This window comes from Mus musculus, chromosome 7, assembly GCF_000001635.26.
Source record: "Mus musculus strain C57BL/6J chromosome 7, GRCm38.p6 C57BL/6J".
NCBI classification, from domain to species: domain Eukaryota; kingdom Metazoa; phylum Chordata; class Mammalia; order Rodentia; family Muridae; genus Mus; species Mus musculus.
This window is the reverse complement of record NC_000073.6, coordinates 65,489,462-65,515,379: the sequence shown is the minus strand read 5'-3', so window position 1 is coordinate 65,515,379 and position 25,918 is coordinate 65,489,462. Positions and strand designations below refer to the sequence as shown.

At 44.8% G+C, this 25,918-nt stretch overlaps 1 protein-coding gene across 10 annotated transcripts in view; it reads left to right on the top strand.

Annotated features, from left to right (window-relative positions):
- Tjp1 (tight junction protein 1) overlaps positions 1–25,918 on the top strand; it is a 231,686-nt gene that overhangs the window by 12,471 nt on the left and 193,297 nt on the right. For all 10 annotated transcript variants that reach the window (XM_006540786.4, XM_006540785.4, XM_006540783.4 and 7 more), the window contains exon 2: positions 2,049–2,181. In XM_006540786.4, the coding sequence (XP_006540849.1) occupies positions 2,049–2,181 (133 nt within the window). The remainder of the gene's footprint in view (positions 1–2,048; positions 2,182–25,918) is intronic.

Genomic DNA, 25,918 nt, shown 5'->3' with positions numbered 1-25,918 from the left:
TTTACAGAAGTCGTAGTTCAGCAGTTCAAAATCACAAGGACCATAGAGAAGTTGGGCTTTAAGCCAACAGAGTGATGGAGTTGCCGTGCTCCTTAAAGATTCTGAGTGGGTGCTCCCCCTGCAACACTGATGGACACACATTAGTAAGGCCTTTAGGTAGCTGAGCTTGTTACATTCGAGAACTCCCACCCGGCACCTGCATTGCCCTCCCAGGACTCTTCTTTGGTAAAGGTTGCATTTGTATGCAAATGTCAAAGATGTTCATTGTCTTATGGTTAAATAGGATACATTGGAAACTGAATTCCCATTAACAGGGGAATGCATTAATAAATAGTGTTACATCTACATAGGGAATACTATTTAGTCTCTAAGATCAGAGGAATGGTTTTTCTATGGCTTATTATGGGAATAGTTTCAAAGTCTGTTGAGTAAAAAATACAGTACAGAGGGAAAAAAAAAGAATTTGGTCATTCTAAATTATAAAAGGAAATAACACACAGCCAGGCATGGTGGCATCCACCTTTAATCCCAGCACTGGGGAGGCAGAGGCAGAGGCAGGCATAACTCTGTGGGTTCGAGGCCAGCCTGGTTTACAAAGCAAGTTACAGGTCAGACAGGGCTGTTAGCACAGGGAAACCCTGTCTCAAAAACAAACAAAACCAAAAACAAACAAACAAAAAAACCCACACACATATATGCAAACGTGTGAGGGGGAGGGGAGGAGAAGGAAGGAAGGACAGATGAACAGAAGAAAGGACGGATGGACAAAAACAGTAAACAGACACCTTGCTTGGGAGACTGTATGAAGAACAGGTGATCACAGCATCTTTAGAAGAGAGGTGGAGGTTTGAGATAAGGGGGGAGGAGACAGCTTACACTTTCCACCCTCAAATTGTTCTGTACTTTTCAAATATTATATCTATATATGTACATTCCTTTCATCCGACATTGCAGGTGTTCTTGGCTGTTTTAGTACTTACTGTCTTACTAATGAAGAAAGCATCTGGTAACATCAGCAACTGCATCAGACAGGGTGGGGCGTGCCTATAGTAACCAGCACAGAGGAGAGATGCTCAGGCAGGAGGGGTTGAGCTCCAGGCCAGCCTAGGCTGTGTAGCAAAACCTTGTCTCCCTACCGCAAATTAAAACTATCTATTTGCTATCACTCCAACCTGTGTGTCTTTTAAAGAGAGATACATTGAAGATACACCCTTTCAGACAGCAGTTGAAGGGTAAAAACGTATATGTGTGTGTCGCAAAGGTTAATGTGTGAATTTGGACTATATTACAGTGGGAGATGCCATCATAAAATGAGCAAAGTGGCTTTCATAACCCATCCTCAGACAGTCCCATTGCTCTGGCTGGCTTACTGCCTCCATCAGAAAGCAGCGAGCCATTTCCCAGCAGGTGCTAGGCAACTTCTCTCTCCAATTACCTCATGCTGCTGCCCGCTGAGACTCAGAAACAGTGCCCGGCAGCCCTGAGTTTGACATAAGAACAGCAGTCCTAGGATGAATTCTGTGGACACTTAGATATATATATATATATATAGCTGGTTCTTTAAAATCTGTTTCTCTAACCCCATGATCAGCTGAATTAAGTATTGATTCTCATGTTTACACTGGTAAGGTATGATTAAATAAGTCTTGTTCATGCTTAACAAAAGCCTGCTAAGCGTTGTCTGTGTGTGTGCACAGTGACGGCTGACTTGTCCCAGATGTGCCAGGCACTGGTCTAAGTGCTCCATAAATCACTGCCCAGAGGGGAGCAGATGCCTGCGAGTTCCCCGGGCAGCAGCAGCCTGCTCTGAGCTGGTTCTACCACCAAAGGGTGCTTATAGAGTCAGCTTTTCCTGAATCTTAATTCTGAAATATTTGAACTCTGTCAGGAAAATTTCTAAACTAGTTAGCTGCTAAGAGATACGTTCAGAAATAGTATTTGATGTGAATCTTGGAAAGAAAAAAAAAAGTGTCTTGCATATCCATGGCAACGTGCAAGTAGACTCGTGTTCACCCGTAAACCTTCAAGCATCTTCCCCTTTCTTGCAGGGTAACTCCATCCTCTGAAAACCCCCATGGTGCTACTTCCACTGTCAGCCAAGGAAAACCTTCTCTACGACGAATTAAAGGGAGACTACATCGGAGCAAAAGCCTTGACAGTATCGACTTCTGTGAACTCACTGTAAGTGGGCTGGCTATGCTCTTCTTATCTCTCAAAAAGTATGAAAATGTTATTATTGTATTTTTCTTACAAATGCAGCAAACTTGCTCTGTGGTGATTTACTCTTTAAATAGTATAGCTGCCAGGTTGCCGATGAAAATGCTTTCCTAAGAGTAAACGGTTCATAATGAAGATTCCTCTGCCAAGATGAAAGTCCTGAACATTCCAGAAAAATAAATAAATACACTGAGGGGCCGGGAGGGTGAGATAGCTCAGTGGCTGATGTGCCCACCACCCAAGCCTGAGGACTGGGCTTCAGATCCTAGAACTCACGTAGATACTCCGTTATTTCAGCCTCAGGAGGATGCAGACAAGTATGGCCAGCTACATCAGCAAGCTCTGGGCTTGATTTAGAGACTCTGCCTCATTGAATGAGGCTGAAGAGTGATGGAGGATGACTTTTGAGTAAACCCTGGCCCCACATGAGCATGCCTACCCACACAGGTGTGCCCACACAAATGCAGAACACACACATCACATCACATCACATCACATCACATCACATCACATCACATCACACACTATACAAGCAGAAAGGAAAAACATCAGATAGACTGTTGAAGTAAATTTCTATGACAGTCGAGTTCATGTTCAATTAAATGGTAATGTGAGCATCTGATTAACTCCGAACACCAAATTTCCTAATAGAGGCAGATGTGAGTCTCGGTTCAGTTAATGGTGGCGCCTTCTGTTTCAAGGGACCAGCACTGATGGTCATATTCCTTCCCAGGCACATGACATGTTTACACCTGATGAATTCCCATGTGGTTTTGGAGGAATGCTGGTGTTTTAAGGCTCCATTCAACTGAAAGCGATGCTGTAATGCTACAGAGGGAATGCTAGAATATTCTGGGTCACAGGACTCCTTAACAGGCTCCTGGGTAGTTAGGAGTGTATTAGTTCTCATCTCCTCCTCTTGAGTTCTGATCAGGAAAGTTCCCAATCATAACAATACTGCTGATTATTATTCTGTTAAATATATCAAAATAAAATTAGAGTTTAGCCTGAGACAGTAAACCCGGTACCTTGGGGTATCTGGGATTTGTGTCTCTTTGTCATTGATGGAAACGGGAGCTCTGTAAACATAAACACTGCATTTATTTATTTATTTATTTATTTTTACTTTCAAAATATTTTCAGTTTTGGCAATTATTTTTGAATTGTTGTTCTACTTATTTTACGTAAAATTGCTCGTGAACATCTTTTATAACACAGGCCTAACAAGGTGAAATGAGGCTGGTTAGAAAACACTTATGAATAACCAGAAACAACGGCTGAGCTAACAGCGGGGAGGGGGATGACTATAGAAAACACGTGTGTGCTTCAACATGAAGAGCTTTGCGCTCAGGAGGGAAAGGTCACTACTCTGAGGAACAGAGCTGAGTTACTTGCTGGCGTTTAAGAGTGGGAACCTGCTCTTAGTGTAGTGTTCAGCATCATTGCTGCGGGCGTACGATGTTAGCTGGTCCACCTAGTACACGGTAAACTGTGTTTCCCTGCTGAAGCAACCATTCTGGTTGGGAAGGAGGCTGCTCTTTCTTAAAATGTGAAGGTGTCGGGAGGGGGATTCCTGATGCTGTCCACCACTTCTCTGACATGTTTGGGAGCTGGGTGGCTTGGATTGGGGTGGTTTGGGGTGGCTTGGGATCTTGGCATCTTTACATATCTATAATGAGATATCCTGGGAATTGGCCCCAAGTCTAAGAACATCATTCATTTATGCTTCATAAACATTTTTTACACAGATTTTTGGAGGTGATTGTATTCAATGCTGTAGTGAATTTATATTTTGGTTATAACTTGTCTGTTGAGTTCATTATGAGGTCTACTACCTAGGACAGCAGTTCTCACCCTGGGGGGTCGCACACAACCCCTTTGGGAAAACCTTTGTCTATTATAGTTCATACAGTTATGAAGTAGCAACAATAATCAGTTTATGGTTGGAGTGGCTCCACAACACGAGGAACTGTATTAAAGAGTCGCAGCCTTAGGAAGGTTGAGAACCACTGCCTTAGAACTTTATGTCATTGGGAATACTTCCCACAAATACAGGTGAATATTTAAATGATCAGGGAAACCAGACTCAAATATAGTTACCTTTTCTCTGTGATTATCAAATGAGGTTTTAAATTGCTGATAATTTCCCCCTTGCATCGATCCAGCCACAGTCTGGCTGATGATCAAGAAAGGAAGAAGATAGCACCACCCAGAGTGACTGCCTTCTGCAGGGTCAATCTCCTTCTTCTGGAAAATCTTTGCTGCGTGATTTCATCTTAGAGGTGAAAGGTCAGAGCCTCCTGGAAGGGCATTCATTGTAGCACTGTTGCAAAACTGGATATGGATGCTCAGAGAACAGTAGTGGTGTGTACTCCCTTTGCCCTGAAGGATGGTGGACTCTGGCCCACTTTGCTCCTTCTCTCTTCCACTTGTGGGGATATAATTGCAAAGTCTGTGGCTGTAACCAATGGGAGTCTTTGAATTTATTTTCTTTCTTTCCATACTCATAATGAGCCATGGCATATTTACTTTACTCTTTGAACATATGTATACATTGTTACATGTTTTATACAAAAATTTTCCCATTTGTAGAAAAATAAATGCATATTTAAGAAACAAAAAAAAAACAAGAGTTTAATAGCTTTGCTACTTCCACTTTGACTTAAAATTTATACTATAATGTCTAAGTACATAGAATCTTTGGCATGGGGCTAAAATACAATTGTCCTTGAACAACTTGCAGGCAGCTCAACAGGTTGGAGATTGTCTCTTTTAGGCTAGTCTGAGACTCTCCTAGGCAGCTTGTCTTGTCTGAGAGTGTCTTTGTAGCTTACTACACTTGAGGAGGGAGGAGCTTAGTGAACCTGGTAAGTTTTAGGGACTTCCTGAAGCTGTGGGAGTTGTTTATGTTCAGAGAACTTGATGGAATTCCTATGGGATGGGATGTTTTAACACACTCTTAACACATCCTGTATCTTACTAAACTTCCCTCCAAGGTGGAAGACTTTATTGCAGAGGAAGCTGCTGCCTGGCCAAAGGAAGGCTGTCTGGTTAAGGCCTCTGAGAGTATCCGCTGGATAGGAGCAGATAAGCTTTATTCTAGGAAATAGTTATAGGTGTCTCATTATCAGTGTTCTAATTCACAAAACCCGACAGTTTTGTCTTACTAGGTACCATTTTTAAGATTTATATAAATACTAAATACATGGCTGATTATGCCTACTACTGAGGTTAAACAGAAGCTGGGTATGGTAGTGCATACCTTTAATTCAAGCAGTCAAAGGGTAGAGGCTTTCTGAGTTCTAAACTAGCCTGGTATATATAGCAATCCACGACAACCAGGGCTACACAAAGAAACCCAGTCTCAAAAATAAAGAAAGCAGACAAAAGAAAAAAATAATAGAAAGAAAGATCAAGTTCATAAGCTACCATATTTTTACTTTTGACTTTGAACTTTTCAAGTCTGTCTGAGGAAGAATTCCATCATAACGCTGCTTGGGAAACACATCAAGTGTAGCTAGAAGCAGAGCCCTATCACGGAAGCCTCAAGGTCCTGTTCCTGGCCCAGAAGCCCTGGGATCCAACTGAGAGCTGGCCTTCTTCCCGGACTCTGATTGGTGCCATTTCAGTCCTGGGGAGAAGCAATTGTTTCAGCTTTCTCTGTGGGGATTAAATGGGACTGGCATTCTAGCTCACTCTGTAAACCCTGGGGCATAATTGATCTTCTCCATAGTGCACTGAGGGGCCTGGACTCCACCCAGTCTTTCTGGTTCTTGACAATGTGTCCAGAGATACTTGGTAAAATCTTGCCAGACCAGGCCGGAGGTGAACAAATTTATTCTATAGATGTCTTTTTCCTAGAAGATCTGAACCTTCTTCAACATTTAGTGCTACATGGTTCTCCTTCCACCCCAGCCCCGCCCCAACCCCCTTGGGGATGCTAGAGTGATGAATAGCCCTCTTCTTTGTGTAGTTGGTTTCCTCTAAATCAGCCAACTGTGGGTCAGAAGTATTTGAAAAAACACTTGTGTCTCTACCAAAGATGTATCCTCTCTCTCTCTCTCTCTCTCTCTCTCTGTCTCTCTCTCTCTCTCCTTTTCTTTTTTCTTTGAATTTTTTGTTTTTGAGATAGGGTCTTACTATGCAACCTTAGATGGCCTGTAACTTATTTTGTATGATAGGCTAGTCTCAAATTCAGAGAGATCCAAGTACTAGAATAAAAGGCATGTGTCACCAAACCAAAAATAAAATATACTGTTTCTTGTCATTCTTACCCAAACAATATAGTAAACAGCTGTTTATATATCGTTAAGACTCTATTAAGTAGATGGACTGGAGAGGATTTAAAGTGCGTATAGGAGTGTATGTGTATGATGTATGCTATTCCAGTTTTTATAAGGGACTTGTGAATCCTTGGTTTCCTGCAACCATGAAAGCCTAGAACCAATATCGCATAGATGCTGGGGGTAGGGGTAACTGTGTGGAGGGAGAGTGTCTCTTGCAAAAATAGACGCCATGATCACAGAAACTCTTATAAAGGAATTGCCCTTATTTAATTGGGGCTGGCTTACAGTTTCAGAGGTCCAGTCCCTTATCGTCATGGCAGGAAGCATGGTAGCTTTGCCGTTTGGTGATGGAGATGATGCTGGAAGTGTAATGCAGATGATGATGATGATGGGTATGCTGGCGATGATGGAGAGGTGGTGGAAACAGGCTGTAGAGATGGGGTCATATGGGAGGATGTGGTGTGTACAGGGAAGTGTAGTAGCAGTGGTGGTGAGGGGAGGGAAGGCAGGCCATATTGACTGTAGGGGTGTGAGTGCCTTTGGCTGATGGTGCACTGGCCACTTGAGCTAGCAAGTGTGTCCTCATCCGGCAGGGAGACCAGAGTCTGTGACTCAGGAAGGAGGACATTCATTAATGACTGTGGTGACTGGTCTACCTGTGAATACAGCCGTTAAGGACCAAACCATAGAAGCTAAAACATAAGAGGGGTAAACTGTAATCGGTATTATGCCACTTCCTGACAGAGATGCATTTCTGAGGCCTCTTCGTATGTCCAGAGATCTGTGTCATTGTGAGAATGATTCTCCCATAGGAGTCAGAAAGCATGGGCCAGCGGTGTTGACAGGTCTTAAGTCATATAGATAGATGATGGTTCAATCTGCCAGCCAGGTAGAAATTAGGATGCTCTTGATACTTTTAATCTGAAAAGGTCTTATAATTCCACTTCTGCCCACAACACGTGGCTTTATTAAAATTGTATATTTCATGAGTGAGTTTGAGGTATCTAATTAAAATTTGTGCAAAATATGACCAGATGGTGTTCAGTTTAAAAAGTCAAAAACCGTATGGATATACTTTGAGGGAAGTATAGCCAGATGACCCCAATACAAAGGGTCATGATGGCTGCAGTTGTCTTTCCCTTAGCTCTGTGAGCATGTCTGTCTGTCTGTCTGGACAGATTGGTCCCATGTCCTCCCTCATCCCTGGGTGTTTTTGTCATCTAAGCTTCCAGAGTCAAATGTCTGTGTACACTTTCTTCCACAGTCTCCAAGACGGATGACATCAACGGTGTCATAAAACTAGATTGCTTTGTACTAGCTGATGTAGGGTTAAGGGCTCAGTAGGGCTCACTCTGTGTAAATGTTTGTCCATCAAAGGAGGCGATGTAGATAAGTTACTAAATGGCTTTATGGCAACAAGCTCCAAGGCACTGGGAGTGGAAAATACAATCAGCTGTTTTAAAAATGACACTGGGGGCGGGGTGCCCATGCCACAGTGCCCCGCTTGAAGCCAAAGGACAACTTGGAGAAATCAGCTCCCTCCTTCCACCATGTGATTTGGGGATTGAAGTCTTGTCATCGGGTCTGGTGGCAAGCTCCGTTTTCTGCTGAGCCATCTTGTCACCGTCAGCGATGATCTCTGCACTGCCCTTCATGTCTTGTCCATCTGAAAGAACCCTCACTGTGTCTGTACAGTACTCCTCAGCAGAAACACCCCAGAACCCTCACTGTGTCTGTACAGTACTCCTCAGCAGAAACACCCCAGGACCCTCACTGTGTCTGTACAGTACTCCTCAGCAGAAACACCCCAGAACCCTCACTATGTCTGTACAGTACTCCTCAGCAGAAACACCCCAGGACCCTCACTGTGTCTGTACAGTACTCCTCAGCAGAAACACCCCAGGACCCTCACTGTGTCTGTACAGTACTCCTCAGCAGAAACACCCCAGGAGCTGGTGCACTTCTCTGGGTGTCTGACGTCAGGTCAGGCAGCAGCCACTGGGCGGCTGTCACTGGGCTGGGCTGGTTGTTCTGTGCCTGTCCCCTCTCTCCCCGTAGTTCACTGTGCTTCTTCTGCTTACTGAAGACAATTTCACAGAGAGAGAGAGAGAGAGAGAGAGGGAGAGAGAGAGAGAGAGAGAGAGAGAGACTGAGACTTAAGGCAGTGCTTCCCAGCCTTCCTAGTGCGGCGACCCTTTCATACAGTTCCGCAGGCTGTGGTGACCCCTAGCCGTAAAATTACTTCACTGCTGCTAGATAACTGTAATTTTGCTACTGTTATGAATTATAATGTAAATACATGGGATAGCAGAGGTGTGGCCCCCAGGTTGAGAACTGCTGCTCTAAGACCAGCCTTCCATACTCAAGTCTCAGCCTTAGAGGTACCGCTGCCGCAGTGAGCACCCCCTGCGGTGGGTCCCAGATTGTGACTTTGTCTTCATTTCTTTCTTTCTACTACCACTGTGTGTGAAAGGAAAGATTGCCTCATCCACTTATGAGTGTGTGTATGTGTGTGTGTCTGTGTAGACACACACACATAATTGAATTGATTAACTTTTATTTTGTGAATGTGTGTGAGGATGTGTATATTTACCTCTGTGTGTGTATGTATGTATGTATGTTTGAGAGAACAAGAGAGAAAGCATGTGTTCAACTGTATGTGTGCACCTGTGTGAGCTAGTGTGCGAGTGTCCACACGCTAGAGTGCATTGTGCATTCAATTGCCTTATCTCCTCACTAATACGCATATCAGTTCTTTACCTCAGGACCCCTTTCTAGCTCTCACCTTCCTGGTACGAGTCCAGGAGTGAGGAATCTGACCCTCAATACCCTTAGATACTTTCATGTCACCCAGTCTAACTCTATTCACTGTAACCAGTCTCCCAGTCAGTCCTACTCCTACTGGGCCAGTGTCCACGCCACGCAGGACACTGCATTTCATGTAGTTCATGTGCCCTACATGGCTTGGGATATTCTTATCTGGCAGGAGCAGTGTTTGTGCAGAGCGGTAGACTGTGTTCATGCTTTGCAGATGGAAGAGTTTGAAGCACCGAGGTCTGTCAGCACGTTTCCCTTGATTTTCCTCCTGGCCATGCATATGTTAGGTTTAACAAACAGGTCTGAATAATCACCATTTCAGACGTTTGTCAGGAGACTATCAACTGATGATTCTGGGATACAAGTTTCTATCTCGTACAAATTCACACACCCACCTGGGCGCACACACACACACACACACACACACACACACACACACACACACACACAGTCACAGTGCGTGGTCATTCACTGGACTTTCAAGTGTCAGGAGAACCTAGAAAATCTTGCCTCAGGGCATTTTCACTTTTTTTTTTTTTTTTTTTTTTTTTTTTTTTTTTTTTTTGGTTTTTTGAGACAGGGTTTCTCTGTATAGCCCTGGCTGTCCTGGAACTCACTCTGTAGACCCGGCTGGCCTCAAACTCAGAAATCCGCCTGCCTCTGCCTCCCAAGTGCTGGGATTAAAGGTGTGCGCCACAACGCCCGGCGTGCATTTTCACTTTTGCCATGACTCTTTTCACGTGTGCTGGGAATTGCTGAGCCCAGGCTGTGCTTATCCTACCAGTGCCCTGTACCCCCAAATCCTTGATCCTGCACTTGGAACCCAGTGGGAATCACTTAAGGGTGAGGAAGGCTTCAGAGTGCTCTTCAGTGATCACTGGATCACTGGGTGACTGAATGATATCTAAATGGAAGGACTGAGTTCACATGAAAACGGACCAGCCCTGCATTGCTCTATGAGATTCCTGGAAGAAGTAACCGCAGACAAGCCTGAGAGAGACATAGGTGGCCTGAGAGAGACATAGGTGGCCTGAGGCTCAGTAGCCGGAGAAACACGGTGACAGATGCTGACACTTCGTGTCTACGTCTGGCTTTTTAACTCAGACAACAAACGCATGAAATCTTCATGATAGGTTTTCAACCTTCAGATCTTGAGCCAAGACAGTGGGCTTTGTAAAAAAAAAAAAAACAAAATAGCAGCCAATAGAGAGAATTCACAGGACTGAAACTATAGCCCACAAACATCACGGTTGGTAAAATAACATTTATTTGCATAAAAAATGAGTTGATCTGAGTGAAAATAATTTTCAGAAAGATCAGGATAAAAAAGGCCAAGAACAGTTTCACATATTTTACAAAAAAGTAGATGAAACCTTACGTTGGTTATAAGAAATATTTTTTTTTTCTGAAAAGTGACCTGAGATGGTATGATTTTGATTCTTATATTTTTATTTATAAACAACTGGGTGGGAAAAATACTCAGGGCTTCTCCAAGATCTGGTTAGAGTAATCACTCAGTAGAAATAGGACACTAAGAGGTATAATACCTGTTTCCTAATGATTTCCAATATTTGCATATAGATATTTCTTTTATCCATTTTTGAAAGTCTCACTGTGTAGCCCTGGCACTCTTGAATCTCTGTAGACCAGCTGGCCTCAAATTCACAGAGATCCCCCTGACTCTGACTGTAACTCTGCCTCCCAAGTGCTGGGATCAAAAATGTGCACCACCCTCACCAATAAGTGCATATTAACCCAGAAACATAGAACACCCAAGATACAATTTGCAAAACACAAGAAAATCAAGAAGAAGGAAGACCAATGGGTGGATACTTCATTCCTCCTTAGAATAGGGAACAAAATACACATGAAAGGAGTTACAGAGACAAAGTTTGGAGCTAAGATGAAAGGATGGACTATCCAGAGACTACCCCACCCGGGGATCCATCCCATAATCAGCCACCAAACCCAGACACTATTGCATATGCCAGAAAGATTTTGCTGTTATATCTGCAAAGGGACCCTGTTATAGCTGTCTCGTATGAGGCTATGCCAGTGCCTGGAAAATGCAGAAGTGAATTCTCACAGTCATCTATAAGATGGAACACAGGGCCCCCAGTGGAGAGAAGCTAGAGAAAGCACCCAAGGAGCTGAAGGGGTCTGCAACCCTATATGTGGAACAACAATATGAAATAACCAGTACCCCCAGAGCTCGTATCTCTAGCTGCATATGTATCAGAAGATGGCCTAGTCGGCCATCACTGGGAAGAGAGGCCCCTTGGTATTGCAAACTTTATATGCCTCAGTACAGGGGAACGCCAGGGCCAAGAAGCGGGAGTGGGTGGGTAGGGGAGCAGGGTGGAGTTAGGGTATAGGGAACATTCGGGATAGCATTTGTAATGTATATAAAGAAAATATCTAATTAATTAATTTTTAAAAAGTGTGCACCACCGACACCTGGCCCAAATGTTTCTTCTAAATGTTTAAGGATAAAAGAGTTTAGTGTTGCTTTGTATTTGTATTCTTCGTATGATTTTTGAAAGAAAAACATTTAGAGAGAGAGAGAGAGAGAGGGAGAGAGAGAGAGAGAGAGAGAGAGAGAGCAAGTGTGCATATGCTTGCCACAGCACGCATGCCAGGGCAAACATGTAGAAGTCAGAGGACAGCTTTCGAGAGTCAGATCTCTGCTTTCACACTGTGGGTTTCTGGGATAGAACTCAGATCGACAGCCTTGGCAGCAAGCACTTTTACCCAGTGAACCATCTTGTATTACTGTGTGTTAAAAGAGGGCAGTGTTTTATAACTTGCAAAATACTCAAGTGATTTCTCTAATAGTAACATGATTAAAGGAAGGCTAAGGAAAGTCATGCTGGGACAGACGGCCATCTGCCAGCAATCCTTGTTAAAGGAGGTCTACTCCTTCTAGCTTGCTCCCTTGGGAACCCCACCCTCTGCTTTTGGCTTCCACAGTTCCCGGAAGAACCAGGTTTCTAGGTTTTGCCTGTGCCTTATCATGACTGGCAGTGATTTTTTTTTCCTATTGGACTTATCTGTAAAATGAGCTCCTTCAAGGCTGAGGCCAGAGTATCGTACTCATCCCTCATTATGGTGCCCACATAGATTCTAAAAAGTGTTGACTGACCAAAGGACAAGAGTATTCACTTAGGAAAATAACTCGAGAATCTCGCAGATGCTGGCTCACGTGGTGTCTGGGGGCCCCTTGTCCTCATCGGTTGGCCCCCTACTCTCAGTTCATTAAGCAAGCATTTGACCTGAAATGCTGGCCCTGTATTGGAAACTGGAAATGGTACTGGAGTGTGACTGTCAACCCTGGGGGTAGGAGCTGCATTCCTGGAGGGCAAAGGATCTACCAGGATTATCGCTCTCATTAATTTCCAGCAAGAGAGGAGTCAGAGGGAGTTAACACTGTACGGAACAAGAAATCTGGCTATTTATGTAACTAGGAATTCCAGAGACCCGTCTGACTGCAATGTGCCAAGTGACAACCAATTAGTGGCAGATTTTTTTTTACCTGTTGTGGTCACCTTCTTCATTAAGCATCTGTATTCACCCAAGGTATTCCTAAGACATTCTTACAGCCAGCCTCTCCAAGATTTTTTTTTTAAGAAGCACTTCTAATATGGAGCCTTTGAGAACTCCATTCTTCTGAGTACAGACCTCTGTCTTAGTCCAATGGGCTTTCTGGCTTAGTTCTGTGGCTCAGAAGTTTGTGTCTGTCCTGGAGCAGTGTCAACATCTCATACCTGCTTAGAATCCCTCTTCAACAGCAGCGGGTCACGGGGGCGTTCATTCATTCTGATTTTAGGCTGGATTGCATTAATCAGAATTGAATAGCGCCTGTTTAGAAATTAGTTCTTAATGAAATGAGGAAGGAAATTAAGATCTCAAAGAGGAGGCAGCTGGGATGTCACTGGAACACTCTGGTATACCCTGAGTCTCTCAAGGAAGCAGACCCTGGATGCTGTAGTTCGGATTGTGAATGTCCCCCTCAAAGGCTTTGTCCCTAGCCTGTGGCACTCTTAGCATGTGGTAGACCCTTTAGGACCTGGGGCTTAGAGAGAAAAAGTTAGGTCTTCAGGGAGTGTGACCTTGAAGGGATATTTTACCCCCAAGCCTCTTTCTGTGTGGCTATATTTTTTTAGCCACCACACTATAAAGAGGCTTTCCCAACCACTCTCCTGTGGTGTATTGGGCTGCCACAGGTCGGAAAGCAACTGTAGACAGAAACCATGAGCCACCTTAAGCCTTTTCTATTATTAAGCTGGTCGGCTCTGTTATTTTGTCTCAGTGATCTGATAAACATGCTGGATTTCGATAGACCCTGTCCCGGTCTAGTGCTTAGATTCCGTTTGCTCGCCTGTGCTAGGGACCAGCCTTCCCTCTCCATTTCTCCCTCCAGCTTGACTGTTCCAGCCCCTGCATGTAAATTAAGCACCAGCCTCATAGCCAGAAGATGCACAAGCCTCACCTATTTTAGTTGAGCTGGGGCTCCCATCCCGCATCTCAGACCCGTCCCATCATCACCTGCTTGCCTGCCTTTGGATTGGCCACAGCCAAGCAGAGTATAAACACATGTTATGTGTGACGGTGGAAGTGGTATGAGGTACTTCAGGAGATAACTGAACACTCAGGGCTGCCCAGTATAGACAACATCACAAAAAAAGGCAGCCTCAGAAGAGGACAGGAAAGCCACATGTGACTTTATTGGGACAAAAATTGCAGAGGTGCTTTTCAGGCCGAGGGAACAGAGAAGAGAAGGAAGCTGGAGCTGGGGAGGGACACAAAGCTCCTGTTGGGTGTTCTGAGCCACGGAGTTCTACAAAGATGCCCCGGGCTGGGTGGATGATGTGGGGGAGGCAGGCAGCAGCACCCCCCCCCCAGCCTCATCTTTCCTTCCAACCACATTTGCTTAGCTTTCTCTCTTCTGCTGGCTGCTGAGATCGTTTTGTGAATGTAGAAGGCTAATGTAAGCCACAGAGAGACGTCAGAAGCAGAGGGGACCACTGAGGATGTACACAGGGAGAACAGGAAGAAGCTGGGGTGAAGAGTTTCTGGAAGGGAGGAAGTGATCCACAGAGACCTTGTCCTCAGAAGGGCACGACAGGCAGCGTGGGAGGAGCAGGCATCAGCGAGGGCCATCTGGGGAGGCCGAGACACATTTGGTTTGGTTTGGTTTTTTTTCTCATAGAGAAGTTAGATTTTTTTTTTTCCCTTTTAGTCACAGTACAGAGAGCTGACGCTGCTTCTGAATCTGCAAACTGCAGCCATTCACTTCTGACAGTCTTACACTTCTGACATCTGTACCTGACTGCCCCCGAGGGGGCCACGCTGGTGGCACGCAGCCTCCTGGTGCTGTGCTTAGCATTGGGAGTGGAGAGTGTGGGGGTATCGGGAGGTAACTGGTGGGGTTTGCTGAGGTAGCAGCTAAGCCGCAGAAGGTTACAGATATAGACACGAGAAGAACATCTTTGTGTTATGGAATGGGTTAACTTATAGAAACTCTTTGTTGAGTAATGTGGGACTATTTGGCTGTGCAGAGGTGATCATCTTATTTGTTGCTCAGTGAGCAGGGTCATTTGATTTCCACATTTATTATTGAACAGACTAAACCGTCCCTAAGAAGCATAACAAATAATGTAGTGCCACTGTTTACACACACACACACACAGAGAGAGAGAGAGAGAGAGAGAGAGAGAACTCTAAGTATATAAAGTATATACAGTTGCATTCATCTTTGAAACACATTTACCCCACTATTGGAAGCAGAGCAGTTTAACTCCATGTGGCTTCTAGCAGGAGCGTGAACCAGGGAAGCTTTAGGGTACATTGTTTTCCATCTGTAAACTTATCTCAGCAGCCAGCAGAACAGAGAAGGCAGAGTTGCTGTGGCTGGAAGAGAAGATGGGGCGGAGAAGGCTGCCTGCATCTGCCAATCATCACCCAGCCTGGAACATCTTTGAGGTGTTGGGAACTGAACCCAAGGCCTTGCACAGGCTAAGCAAATCCTGTCACACTGAGCTATTCCTAACCTTCATCTTTTTTTTTTCAACATTCCTGTGGTTGCTTTAATGAAATTGGCCCCTATAGGTTTCCGTGTTTGAATACTAGGTCCTCAGTGAAACTGTTTGGGAAGGATTAGGAGGTGTGGCCTTGTTGGAGGAGGTGTGTCACTGGGGGTGGGCTCTGAGTAATCAAAAGCCCATGCTCTCTGTCTCCCACTTGTGGATAAGGATGTAAGCTCTCAGCTACTGCTCCAGTGTCATACCTGCCTGCTTCCTGCCATGCTCCCCGCCATGATGCTCAGAACCCTTTTCAACTGTGAGCCCAAATTAAACATTTGTTTCTATAAGTTGCCTGTATGTGTTTTATCACAGCAATGGAAAAGAGACATAGACAATTTCTCTAGCTCAAACTCACCATCCTCCTGCCTCAGCTTCCTATGTACTTATAGGATTACAAAAGTCCAAGCATCGCCTTGCTTAGACTTTAAAGCATGCTGTTTTGTTTTTGTTGTTTGTTTTGAGGGGGCAGAAATACCTCATGTTATGCAGCTGACCCTTCATGAAATCTGACCGCCTGCTGGGAGAGGAGTAAGGTTGGCGAGGAAGGGTCATGTGCTGTGGAACCTCAGCTCTTTTTTATAAGCTTAGAGATAAGCTAACAGAGTCATTTTCTTTCTTCTGGCAAGACGAGAGTGCAATGTCAAGTCACCCTCGTTACACCCTCACGGGTGATCCAGAGAAGACTTATTCTTCAGAGCCTTCCCTGGGGGCTGCTCGAGGGCTCAGTATTCTGGGCGTCCCCTGACTGTTTGCGGTGATGCCCCAGCTTTAGAGTCACCAGCAGGCCTGGGCAGCAGTTGTGTTTCCAAAGACTGACATTCGAATATGCAGCATGTGGGTCTTCAGGCTACTCTAACAAAATGTGCGTGCTGGGTAAGAGTTCTACCGCTGATCTCCATCTCCAGAAGGCTCATGGGCATCTCACTGTATCCTCAAGTGGTGGAAGAGGCAAGCAAACTGCCTTCAGCCTGTTCATCGGGGTGCTGATCCTATCCATGAGGCCTCCACTCTCCTGACCTGGCCACCTCCAGAGGCCCCACCTCCTGATGCCACCCTCCTCTGTCACCTTAGGGGTAGGATTTGAACATATGAAGAGCACGGGGCAGACGTCAGCCACAGCACTTAGGTAGCCAGAACGTCACTTTTCCTGCCTTCAGATGTGACTGACTAGCACCGCATCTGCTTTCAGCTGCAGCGTGCTGAGGGCTGGTTCCGGGGCCTTGTGAGTACTCAGTACAAACTTTGGAAATGGCAGGGACAGTGTAGTGTGTGTAGACTCTCTGGGGTTGGGTGAGAGTGTGTCTTGAATTAGAACCAGAGTTTGCAAACATTCCAGAGGAGACAAGTCTCACCCCAAAAACAGGTGGGGAGGGGGCGCCAGACTACAGAGTGGGTTCAATGCAGAGAGAACAACAAAGACCCCCAAGTTCCCAGATGCCTTTTGGGCTGTCAGTACCAAGAGCAGTCGTATTTGACATTTAATATTGGCTAATGCCTCTTGTGCATCAAAGCAGCACACGCACAATACAGTCCGTGGACTGGACACCATGTGAATTGGCCCTCGCCATGGGCTAAGAACTTGACTACTGCACTGCAGCCCTGTGGAGAGCCTTGCTTAAGGGATTGTGGGGGCAAGCTGGCATGTCTACACTCCAGCAGATACCCAGGTTGTGTGTTCACATCGTCCAGGACACGGAGCCTGGGGAGGATGCTTCTGCCATGTAACCTATTTCTCAGCCCTTCAGCAGGCCTCTGATGTTGTCATTGTAGATGTGGGCCCCAAGGGCAGGCTGGCCGGCTGTCGTGGCCTCTCAGCCAGCCACAGGGGGGCAGTACTCTCTAGCCTGTGTGGTTCGGCTGCCTGCTGAAACAGTCTGGTCTAAGACACTATTTTGTTGCGGCTATCTCTCATCCATCACAACTCTACATGAATTCATGACATGTGGGCTTTAGTGTAGATGTAAAAAGTAGTGAACCTTGGCCCACTTGAGTTGCTGACAGCAGTGGGCAAGTGGGGATTTAAGGGACCGTGACCCTGTGCTTGTCTGAAGGTGGATAATATACCATGTACTATGGTAAACTGGGGCAGTGATGGACCACCAGTGACCCTGTTGAAGGTGGGAATCACTGCAATACATCTTTGAAGCCTTCTTTGCTACCAGTAATAATCAGGCTTTACTTTATTTAAGTTCATGAACATTTATTATTTCTTCTGGAGGGGAAAATACATACATACGTACATATATAAGTACATACACATGCACACATACATACATACATGTATTCCTGACTTTCGAACTATTTTATTTTATTTTATTTTATTTTATTTTTGATCTTTCAAAAATCGTATTCATGGATGGTGGACTCAGGTGCTTCTGGGTAAAGACAGCTGAGTAGATGACAATCTGCAGAAAGGGGAACAGAGAATGCCGCAGGCAGGAGTGAGTTAGAGGGAGCTGGGGGGGGGGTGGTGACTTCTCTAAGTGGATTTCTGCTTGGAAAGAGAGAGTGGAGATTCTGAAGAGTAAGATTCCTGCTGAGGGATCAAGGGGGGGGGGGGACACCTGGGGACCGACAGGCATGGTTGTGGAGCAGATGGGATGACCCTGTCCTGCCCTTCACCTGGGTCAGCAGTGGGGTGTGAAGGGGATGGGATGACGCCAGCAGTGGAATGCTGGCTTGACAGGTTTCAAAGAGAAGTGCAATAAAAGACAGGAGAGCTGTGATTCTAAGTGAGGGCACATCTCATCCCAGGTGATTCAGAAGGGACCACGGCTGCTGGCTCTGTGTAAAAGATGAGAGCAGCCTAGAAGTCCAGTGAGCAGATGGGAGTGGGGTCAAGGCTACAGCCACGGTTTTTGCAGTTGTTTGAAGTGGCAATTTTGTAGCCACAGTAGGCATCTGTTTACCTTGCTGTCTTTGCTCTGGTTTTCTTTTTTTTTTGTTTTTTTTTTTTTGGTTTTTTTTTCCATTTTTTATTAGGTATTTAGCTCATTTACATTTCCAATGCTATACCAAAAGTCCCCCATACCCACCCACCCCCAATCCCCTACCCACCCACTCCCCCTTTTTGGCCCTGGCGTTCCCCTGTACTGGGGCATATAAAGTTTGCGTGTCCAATGGGCCTCTCTTTCCAGTGATGGCAGACTAGGCCATCTTTTGATACATATGTAGCTAGAGTCAAGAGCTCCTTCATAATGTTGTTCCGCCTATAGGGTTGCAGATCCGTTTAGCTCTTTGGCTACTTTCTCTAGCTCCTCCATTGGGAGCCCTGTGATCCATCCATTAGCTGACTGTGAGCATCCACTTCTGTGTTTGCTAGGCCCCGGCATAGTCTCACAAGAGACAGCTACATCTGGGTCCTTTCGATAAAATCTTGCTAGTGTATGCAATGGTGTCAGCGTTTGGATGCTGATTATGGGGTGGATCCCTGGATATGGAAGTCTCTACATGGACCATCCTTTCATCTCAGCTCCAAACTTTGTCTCTGTAACTCCTTCCAAGGGTGTTTTGTTCCCACTTCTAAGGAGGGGCATAGTGTCCACACTTCAGTCTTCATTTTTCTTGAGTTTCATGTGTTTAGGAAATTGTATCTTATATCTTGGGTATCCTAGGTTTTGGGCTAATATCCACTTATCAGTGAGTACATATTGTGTGAGTTCCTTTGTGAATGTGTTACCTCACTCAGGATGATGCCCTCCAGGTCCATCCATTTGGCTAGGAATTTCATAAATTCATTCTTTTTAATAGCTGAGTAGTACTCCATTGTGTAGATGTACCACATTTTCTGTATCCATTCCTCTGTTGAGGGGCATCTGGGTTCTTTCCAGCTTCTGGCTATTATAAATAAGGCTGCTATGAACATAGTGGAGCATGTGTCCTTCTTACCAGTTGGGGCATCTTCTGGATATATGCCCAGGAGAGGTATTGCTGGTTACTACAGAGCAATTGTGATAAAAACTGCATGGTACTGGTATAGAGACAGACCAGTAGACCAATGGAATAGAATTGAAGACCCAGAAATGAACCCACACACCTATGGTCACTTGATCTTCGACAAGGGAGCTAAAACCATCCAGTGGAAGAAAGACAGCATTTTCAACAATTGGTGCTGGCACAACTGGTTGTTATCATGTAAAAGAATGCACATCGATCCATACTTACCTCCTTGTACTAAGGTCAAATCTAAGTGGATCAAGGAACTCCACATAAAACCAGAGACACTGAAACTTATAGAGGAGAAAGTGGGGAAAAGCCTTGAAGATATGGGCACAGGGGAAAAATTCCTGAACAGAACAGCAATGGCTTGTGCTGTAAGATCGAGAATTGACAAATGGGACCTAATGAAACTCCAAAGTTTCTGCAAGGCAAAAGACACCGTCAATAAGACAAAAAGACCACCAACAGATTGGGAAAGGATCTTTACCTATCCTAAATCAGATAGGGGACTAATATCCAACATATATAAAGAACTCAAGAAGGTGGACTTCAGAAAATCAAATAACCCCATTAAAAAATGGGGCTCAGAACTGAACAAAGAATTCTCACCTGAGGAATACCGAATGGCAGAGAAGCACCTGAAAAAATGTTCAACATCCTTAATCATCAGGGAAATGCAAATCAAAACAACCCTGAGATTCTACCTCACACCAGTGAGAATGGCTAAGATCAAAAATTCAGGTGACAGCAGATGCTGGCGTGGATGTGGAGAAAGAGGAACACTCCTCCATTGTTGGTGGGATTGCAGGCTTGTACAACCACTCTGGAAATCAGTCTGGCGGTTCCTCAGGAAAATGGACATAGTACTACCGGAGGATCCAGCAATGCTCTGGTTTTCAAGACAGGGTTTCTCTGTGTAGCCCTGGCTGTCCTGGAACTCATTCTCTATCTTCATGTTTCTGTCTCCTGAGTGCTGGGCTTAAAGAAGTGTGCCACTGAAGCCTGGCTCTTGCTTGCATGCTTGCTTTTTCCCTCCCTCCCTCCCTTCCTTCTGTCCTTCCTTCCTTCTGTCCTTCTTTCCTTCCGTCCTTCCTTTCTTGCTTGCTTGCTTGTTTGGTTTCGTGTCTGATAATTACAAGGACTTAGGAAGGCAGTGACTGATCAGAGGAGGGACAGAGAAACAAGATGCTAGATGCAGAGTCTCTAGTGATAACTTGAATAAAATGTATACAAAGTAAACACGAAGAATTCAAATTCAGTTAGAATATCAGAAGAAACTTGAGGATAAACAACCTTTGGGAGGAAAAGAAGATGATTTGTGGAGGCAGTTAGAGAATAAACGCTAAAGCGACCTAAGACATCTACAAGTGTCGCTGGTGGGTGTCAAAACAGAGAGGGTTCATTTGAGCGAAGAGCAGAAACATCTGTGGAATCTGGGCCAAAGCCTGTGAAGGGATTGTTTTGTGACTTCATTTTTTTTCTGACTGTCACGCTCTGGATACCTGCAAGAGATGAAGTTAGGCCTGTTCTCTGAAAGCATCGCTTTGATAGGACCTCAAAGACTTCTGCACTTAATGCCCTAATTTATTTTAATGTACAGGAAGTTCACAGCTCTTTCAGAAATGAGCTGTGTTGGATATTTTGAAATCCACTGTCAAATAAAAGCTTTTTGCAAGCATTCCTTCCTCCCATCCCCTCATCTGTCACGCCCTGCTAATAACCGAGTTCTTAATTAGCTCTTGCCTGTAACCCATGTTTGTATTTGAAGTTGAAAACCACTTTTGAAGTTACAAATATTTCAGTAATGGACTTTAGTTATACGCATATGCTTAGAAGGAAAATTTCTTTTTTAAAAACTTATTGTTACTCATACATTTTAGATCTTTTTAAAGGAGTAATTACAGCTAGAGGTCATTCTTGTTTCCCCAGTTTATTGAGTTGGCGACACGAAGATGTTACTATTAGTGTTGTGATTTGGTGTCACTGAAGGCGGGGCCGACTCTTGATAGGGCTGAGGAAATGTCTGGGTTGGATATGGAACGGATTGGAGGACCAAGGAAACCCCACCCTTGCCTCGCTGTCCCAGAGAAGCAACCTTAATATAAGTTACACAAAGCACTGAATCACCATAGGCCTTGTTTAGTAAGACGAATAGGAAGACCTGGGTTGAGCTGTCTCACCTTGATTTGGTTTGCTGTTTATTCTTTATCTAAAGCTAGCAATTATGCACTTGACCTGACAGTGTAGAAACACTGCTACAGGAGACATTTACCCACCTTGTCTGCGAATGGACACTTGTATCCAGAGTAAGATATTTTAGAATAAACTAATATTCTGATTTTGGGAAGACATGGCCTTGCCAGATCCTTCTGTCAATGGTTAATAATTTTAAATGTGACCGGAGCATGAGTCCCCAGACAGTCACCAGCACTGGTCTTGGTCACCAAGCACAGACATGAGAGAGATTTTGATCTTTCTAGCAAGCTTTGGATACTGCTAAATGTGTGTGCTAACTGATTTAGGGTGAATTTTAACAGGCCCTAAAACTCAAATTACCCATTGGCTTAGGGGAGTCCTGACCCTGCTGCCTTGAAGTGTCTCTGTTGGGACCTTAGGTTTTTCCTTCTGACTAGTATGTTCCCTTTCACCCACTCACCCTGCCCTGCCTCCAGGACCTGTGCCCTTGTCTTCTTTTCCAGAGTCTTCAGTCTTTCCAGGATTAATATTTTCTCTGTTTGACTAAATCTCACTATCTTTAAAAATATTCTTATGTGATTTGTCATCTTTCTTTTCTTTCACTGGCTGGGCTGGACTGTCACAAGCCTCTGGAATCTGTTGAGCCTAAGAGGCAAGATTAAGATCACTACCACAATTTTTGAGCCAAATCTGAAGCAAGATTCATTAAATACCGACCAGGATGATAGACACTTGCCAGATCCATACCTGGGATTCCCAGAGAATGGCTACAAGTTATGTAAATCAGGTGCTTATAGAGGCAAAACCCACAAGGCTACACATTTCCGGCCTTCATCCAGTCCAGAGCAGGCATACATCCTGCCTAAGTACCTCATGCCTACATGTGAGCAAGCACGGCTTGTGCAGTTGGGGCAACCAACCTTGTTTACAGAAGTGAAAACATGTGGGTTGTTATCTTTTTATTATTATTATTATTAAGATTTATTTATTTTATGTATGTGAGTACACTGCTGTTCTCTTCAGACACACCAGAAGAGGGCATCAGATCCCATTACAGATGGTTGTGAGCCACCTTGTGGTTGCTGGGAATTGAACTCAGGCCCTCTGAAAGAGCACTGAGCCATCTCTCCAGCCCCTTGGGTTGTTATCTTACATGAACACCAGCCCTTGGCATTCCAGGAGCTATATGCTTTGGGGCTTGTAGCTTAGAGGGTTTTTTGTTATTGTTGTTTGTTTGTTTGTTTGTTTGTTTTATAGATCTCTTTAAAACAGTTATTTAATAGCTGGGCTGTGGTGGCACGCCTTTAATCCCAGCACTTGGGAGGCAGAGACAGGTAGATCTCAGAGTTCAAGGACAGCCACATCAGTCAGGGATATACAAAGAAACCCTGTCTCAAGACAAGACAAGACAAGGCAAGACAAGGCAAGGCAAGACAAGACAAGACAAGACAAGACAAGACAAGACAAGACAAGACAAGGAATATACAAAGAAACCCTGTCTCAAGACAAGACGAGACAAGACAAGGCAAGACAAGACAGTAATGTAGACTTAAAACATAACTCTAGGCCTTACACATGCTCCTGTCACAGCTTCCCCAGCAAAAGCATTCCAGGCACAAGCCACTGAGCTTGTGATTACATGGGTGATGGCGATCTGGACTTAAGTCCTCATGCCTGCACAGCTGGCATGTCACCAGCCCCATGATCCGACATCATCCTCATCGCTACTCTGCTGTCCTTCCTGGTGCTTGCTTTTGCTTTTGTTGGAAAGAAGACTGGTAAGTTTCAGGTTGACCTTATGTTTTTGATCTTCCTGTCTCCTAGCCCCACCCCGCCTCCCCAGGTCACAGGTGTCTCACTTTGTATTAGCCTTTTCTCCCTAACTACTTTTTTGCAGGACTCTGTTAGTTCCTCCTCTGAGATCACCAGTATCCATATTTTTCTCCAAGCCCTATGATAATACCTTTTCTTTGTTTCTAACTTTTTTTTTTTTTTTTTTGAGACAGGGTTTCTCTGTGTAGCCCTGGCTGTCCTGGACCTCAGTCTCTAGACCAGGCTGTCCTAGAACGCTGAGATCTGCCTGCCTGTGCCTCCGAGTGCTGGGACTAAAGGCATGTGTCACCACCACCACTGGTTTATTTCTAAGCTGGTCCTCAGCCTCACATGTAGTCTCACTCGTATTTCCCTTCCATAACCTCTGGAGTATTAGCTTTTTGTTCTAAGAACGGCTTCCCAAGTGAACATGGCTGGACCTCACCTAGACATTTTCAACTGCCCCCCCCCCAACTCACACACACACAACACACACTTATATGTATAAATGTTTACAAGTTTATCACTTGAAGCAAAATACAGAAAAACTCCCAAGTGTTAATAAGTGAAATAAAAAATGAAGAGGTTTTGTGTTAAAACAAACAAACAAACAAACAAACAAAAACACTACTGGAGGTCATAGGGGCAGGCGGTGGTGACACACACCTTTAGATGGATCTCTTGAGTTTCAAGTCAGTGTGGTCTTCAGAGGGAGTTCCAGAACAGCCAGGGCTACACAGAGAAACCCTGTCTCAAAAAACCAAAAACACTAAATTAAATTAAAATTTTAAAAACTGTGAAAGGGCCTAAGACTTCCCCAGCTATGCCATCTGGTCAAAAACCCACTGCTGAGGAGGTCTTAGACCTCAATGAAAACTTAATACCTGTTAAATTGTCACCGTGCCACGTTTCCTTTTAAATATTTATGTTTATATCCATAGACAGATGCTACTTCCAGCCCCAGTCAGAGAAGTTTCTCTTTGCAGGAAAAGGCGGTGAATACAGAGCTGCACCGCGGCTCAGGGGCCTGATCGTGACAGCCTAGTGCTCGGCCCCAAACAGGACATTTACACCACAACTCCAAAGCCCAGAGATCATCTAGAAGAGGGTGCAGAAGATTGTAAGAGGTAAAAATTAGGGAGAAATGCCATGAAGTGCTGTATTCTGAGCATGGCACAGCCAAACAAGGGACCTGACAGCAGGTGTGACTGTCCTTCAGGAACCTGCACAGGACTGGACATCTTAACAGTCAGTCCAGGATTGGGGCGGAGCTTGTGACCCCTCCCTGCCGAATGATTGGTTATTCGTGGTCTTTGGGGGCGGGGCAGATTGTGTTCAGTTGTTTACTCACCGAGGAGCCCACCGGACTCCAATGGATGGTTCCAAATCTGTGGTGGCACATATGGCCACTTAAAGTCACTAGGTACCCCCACCCGACCAAACCAGACAAAAACCATGGAGACCTGGGAAATGAGTTTGTGAGGAGAGGGAGTGTGCAATTGGAGCGGGAAGATTAAATAGGTAGGAGGGTTTCAGTAATCAGAGTGCATTTTAACATGCATGAACGTGTCCATGAACAAACTCAGTAAAGGGTATAAAACAAAAAACAGTGAAATTATTTGGAGATTGACTCTTGACTTCTAGGAGCTCCTTGAGTTCTTGTGACTCTGTTGATGGTAATACGAATTACAAATATTTTTTTTCCTTCTTGGTAGCTCATCTTTCCCCTTCTACATCTTGGTCCTTTTGGAGCAGGCACAGGTAGGATGAGGTCTCATGTGCCCACACTCGTCTTGAACTCATTAGGTAGCCAAAGACGAACTGAAGCCACTGCTCCTCCTGCCTCCGCCTCCCTGGTGTTAGGATCCCAAGTGCCCCACACTTGGGATTTGTTATTTTCCATTTGAAAAACCAGTTATCTTGACGTTTAGTGGAGTGTTTCATGCTAACATATGTACCTTATCTGTCAAATGGCAGTTTCCGTCTAGCTGTGGATCTCTTTATTCTCGAGTGGAAGCCATGCTGTCTAGTCTTGCGTAGTAAGCCATGTTCACTATCCCGTAACAAATCCTGAATTCTGGCAGGGCAAACGCTTCCCAGTGTGTCTTGGCTCTCTTCAGTTATCTTTGACCCCTCTGGAGTCTTAAAGCCACTGCCAGGTTCTTTACCCGACACACACTCACCAGAAGTTCAAGTGAGCTTACAATGAACGGAGGAGGCCAGGATAGGAAGAATTACTGCATTTATGACTTGAACTCGAGTTACACAGAGATGTACCTTTTTCTTCCGGTGCAATAAAGGTTCATTTTATCTAAGTGAACTTGTTATACAAACTTTTCCTGTTTAAATGGCTTGCGCATCCATTGCCTAGCTCTGCTTTGTATAGACCTGTGGCTGCTGTTCTAGTAGCCCGCAGCCCTGTTTCTTCAGACTGCCTTTGCAGCTCCCATGTCTTCTTTTCTCATCCTTTTCCCCAATCTTTCTGTCTCTTTTCCACACCATGAGCTTCAGTACTGTGTTGGGTAAAGGTGGTGCTTTTACCCTTGTCTATATGTCAGAGAGACTGTT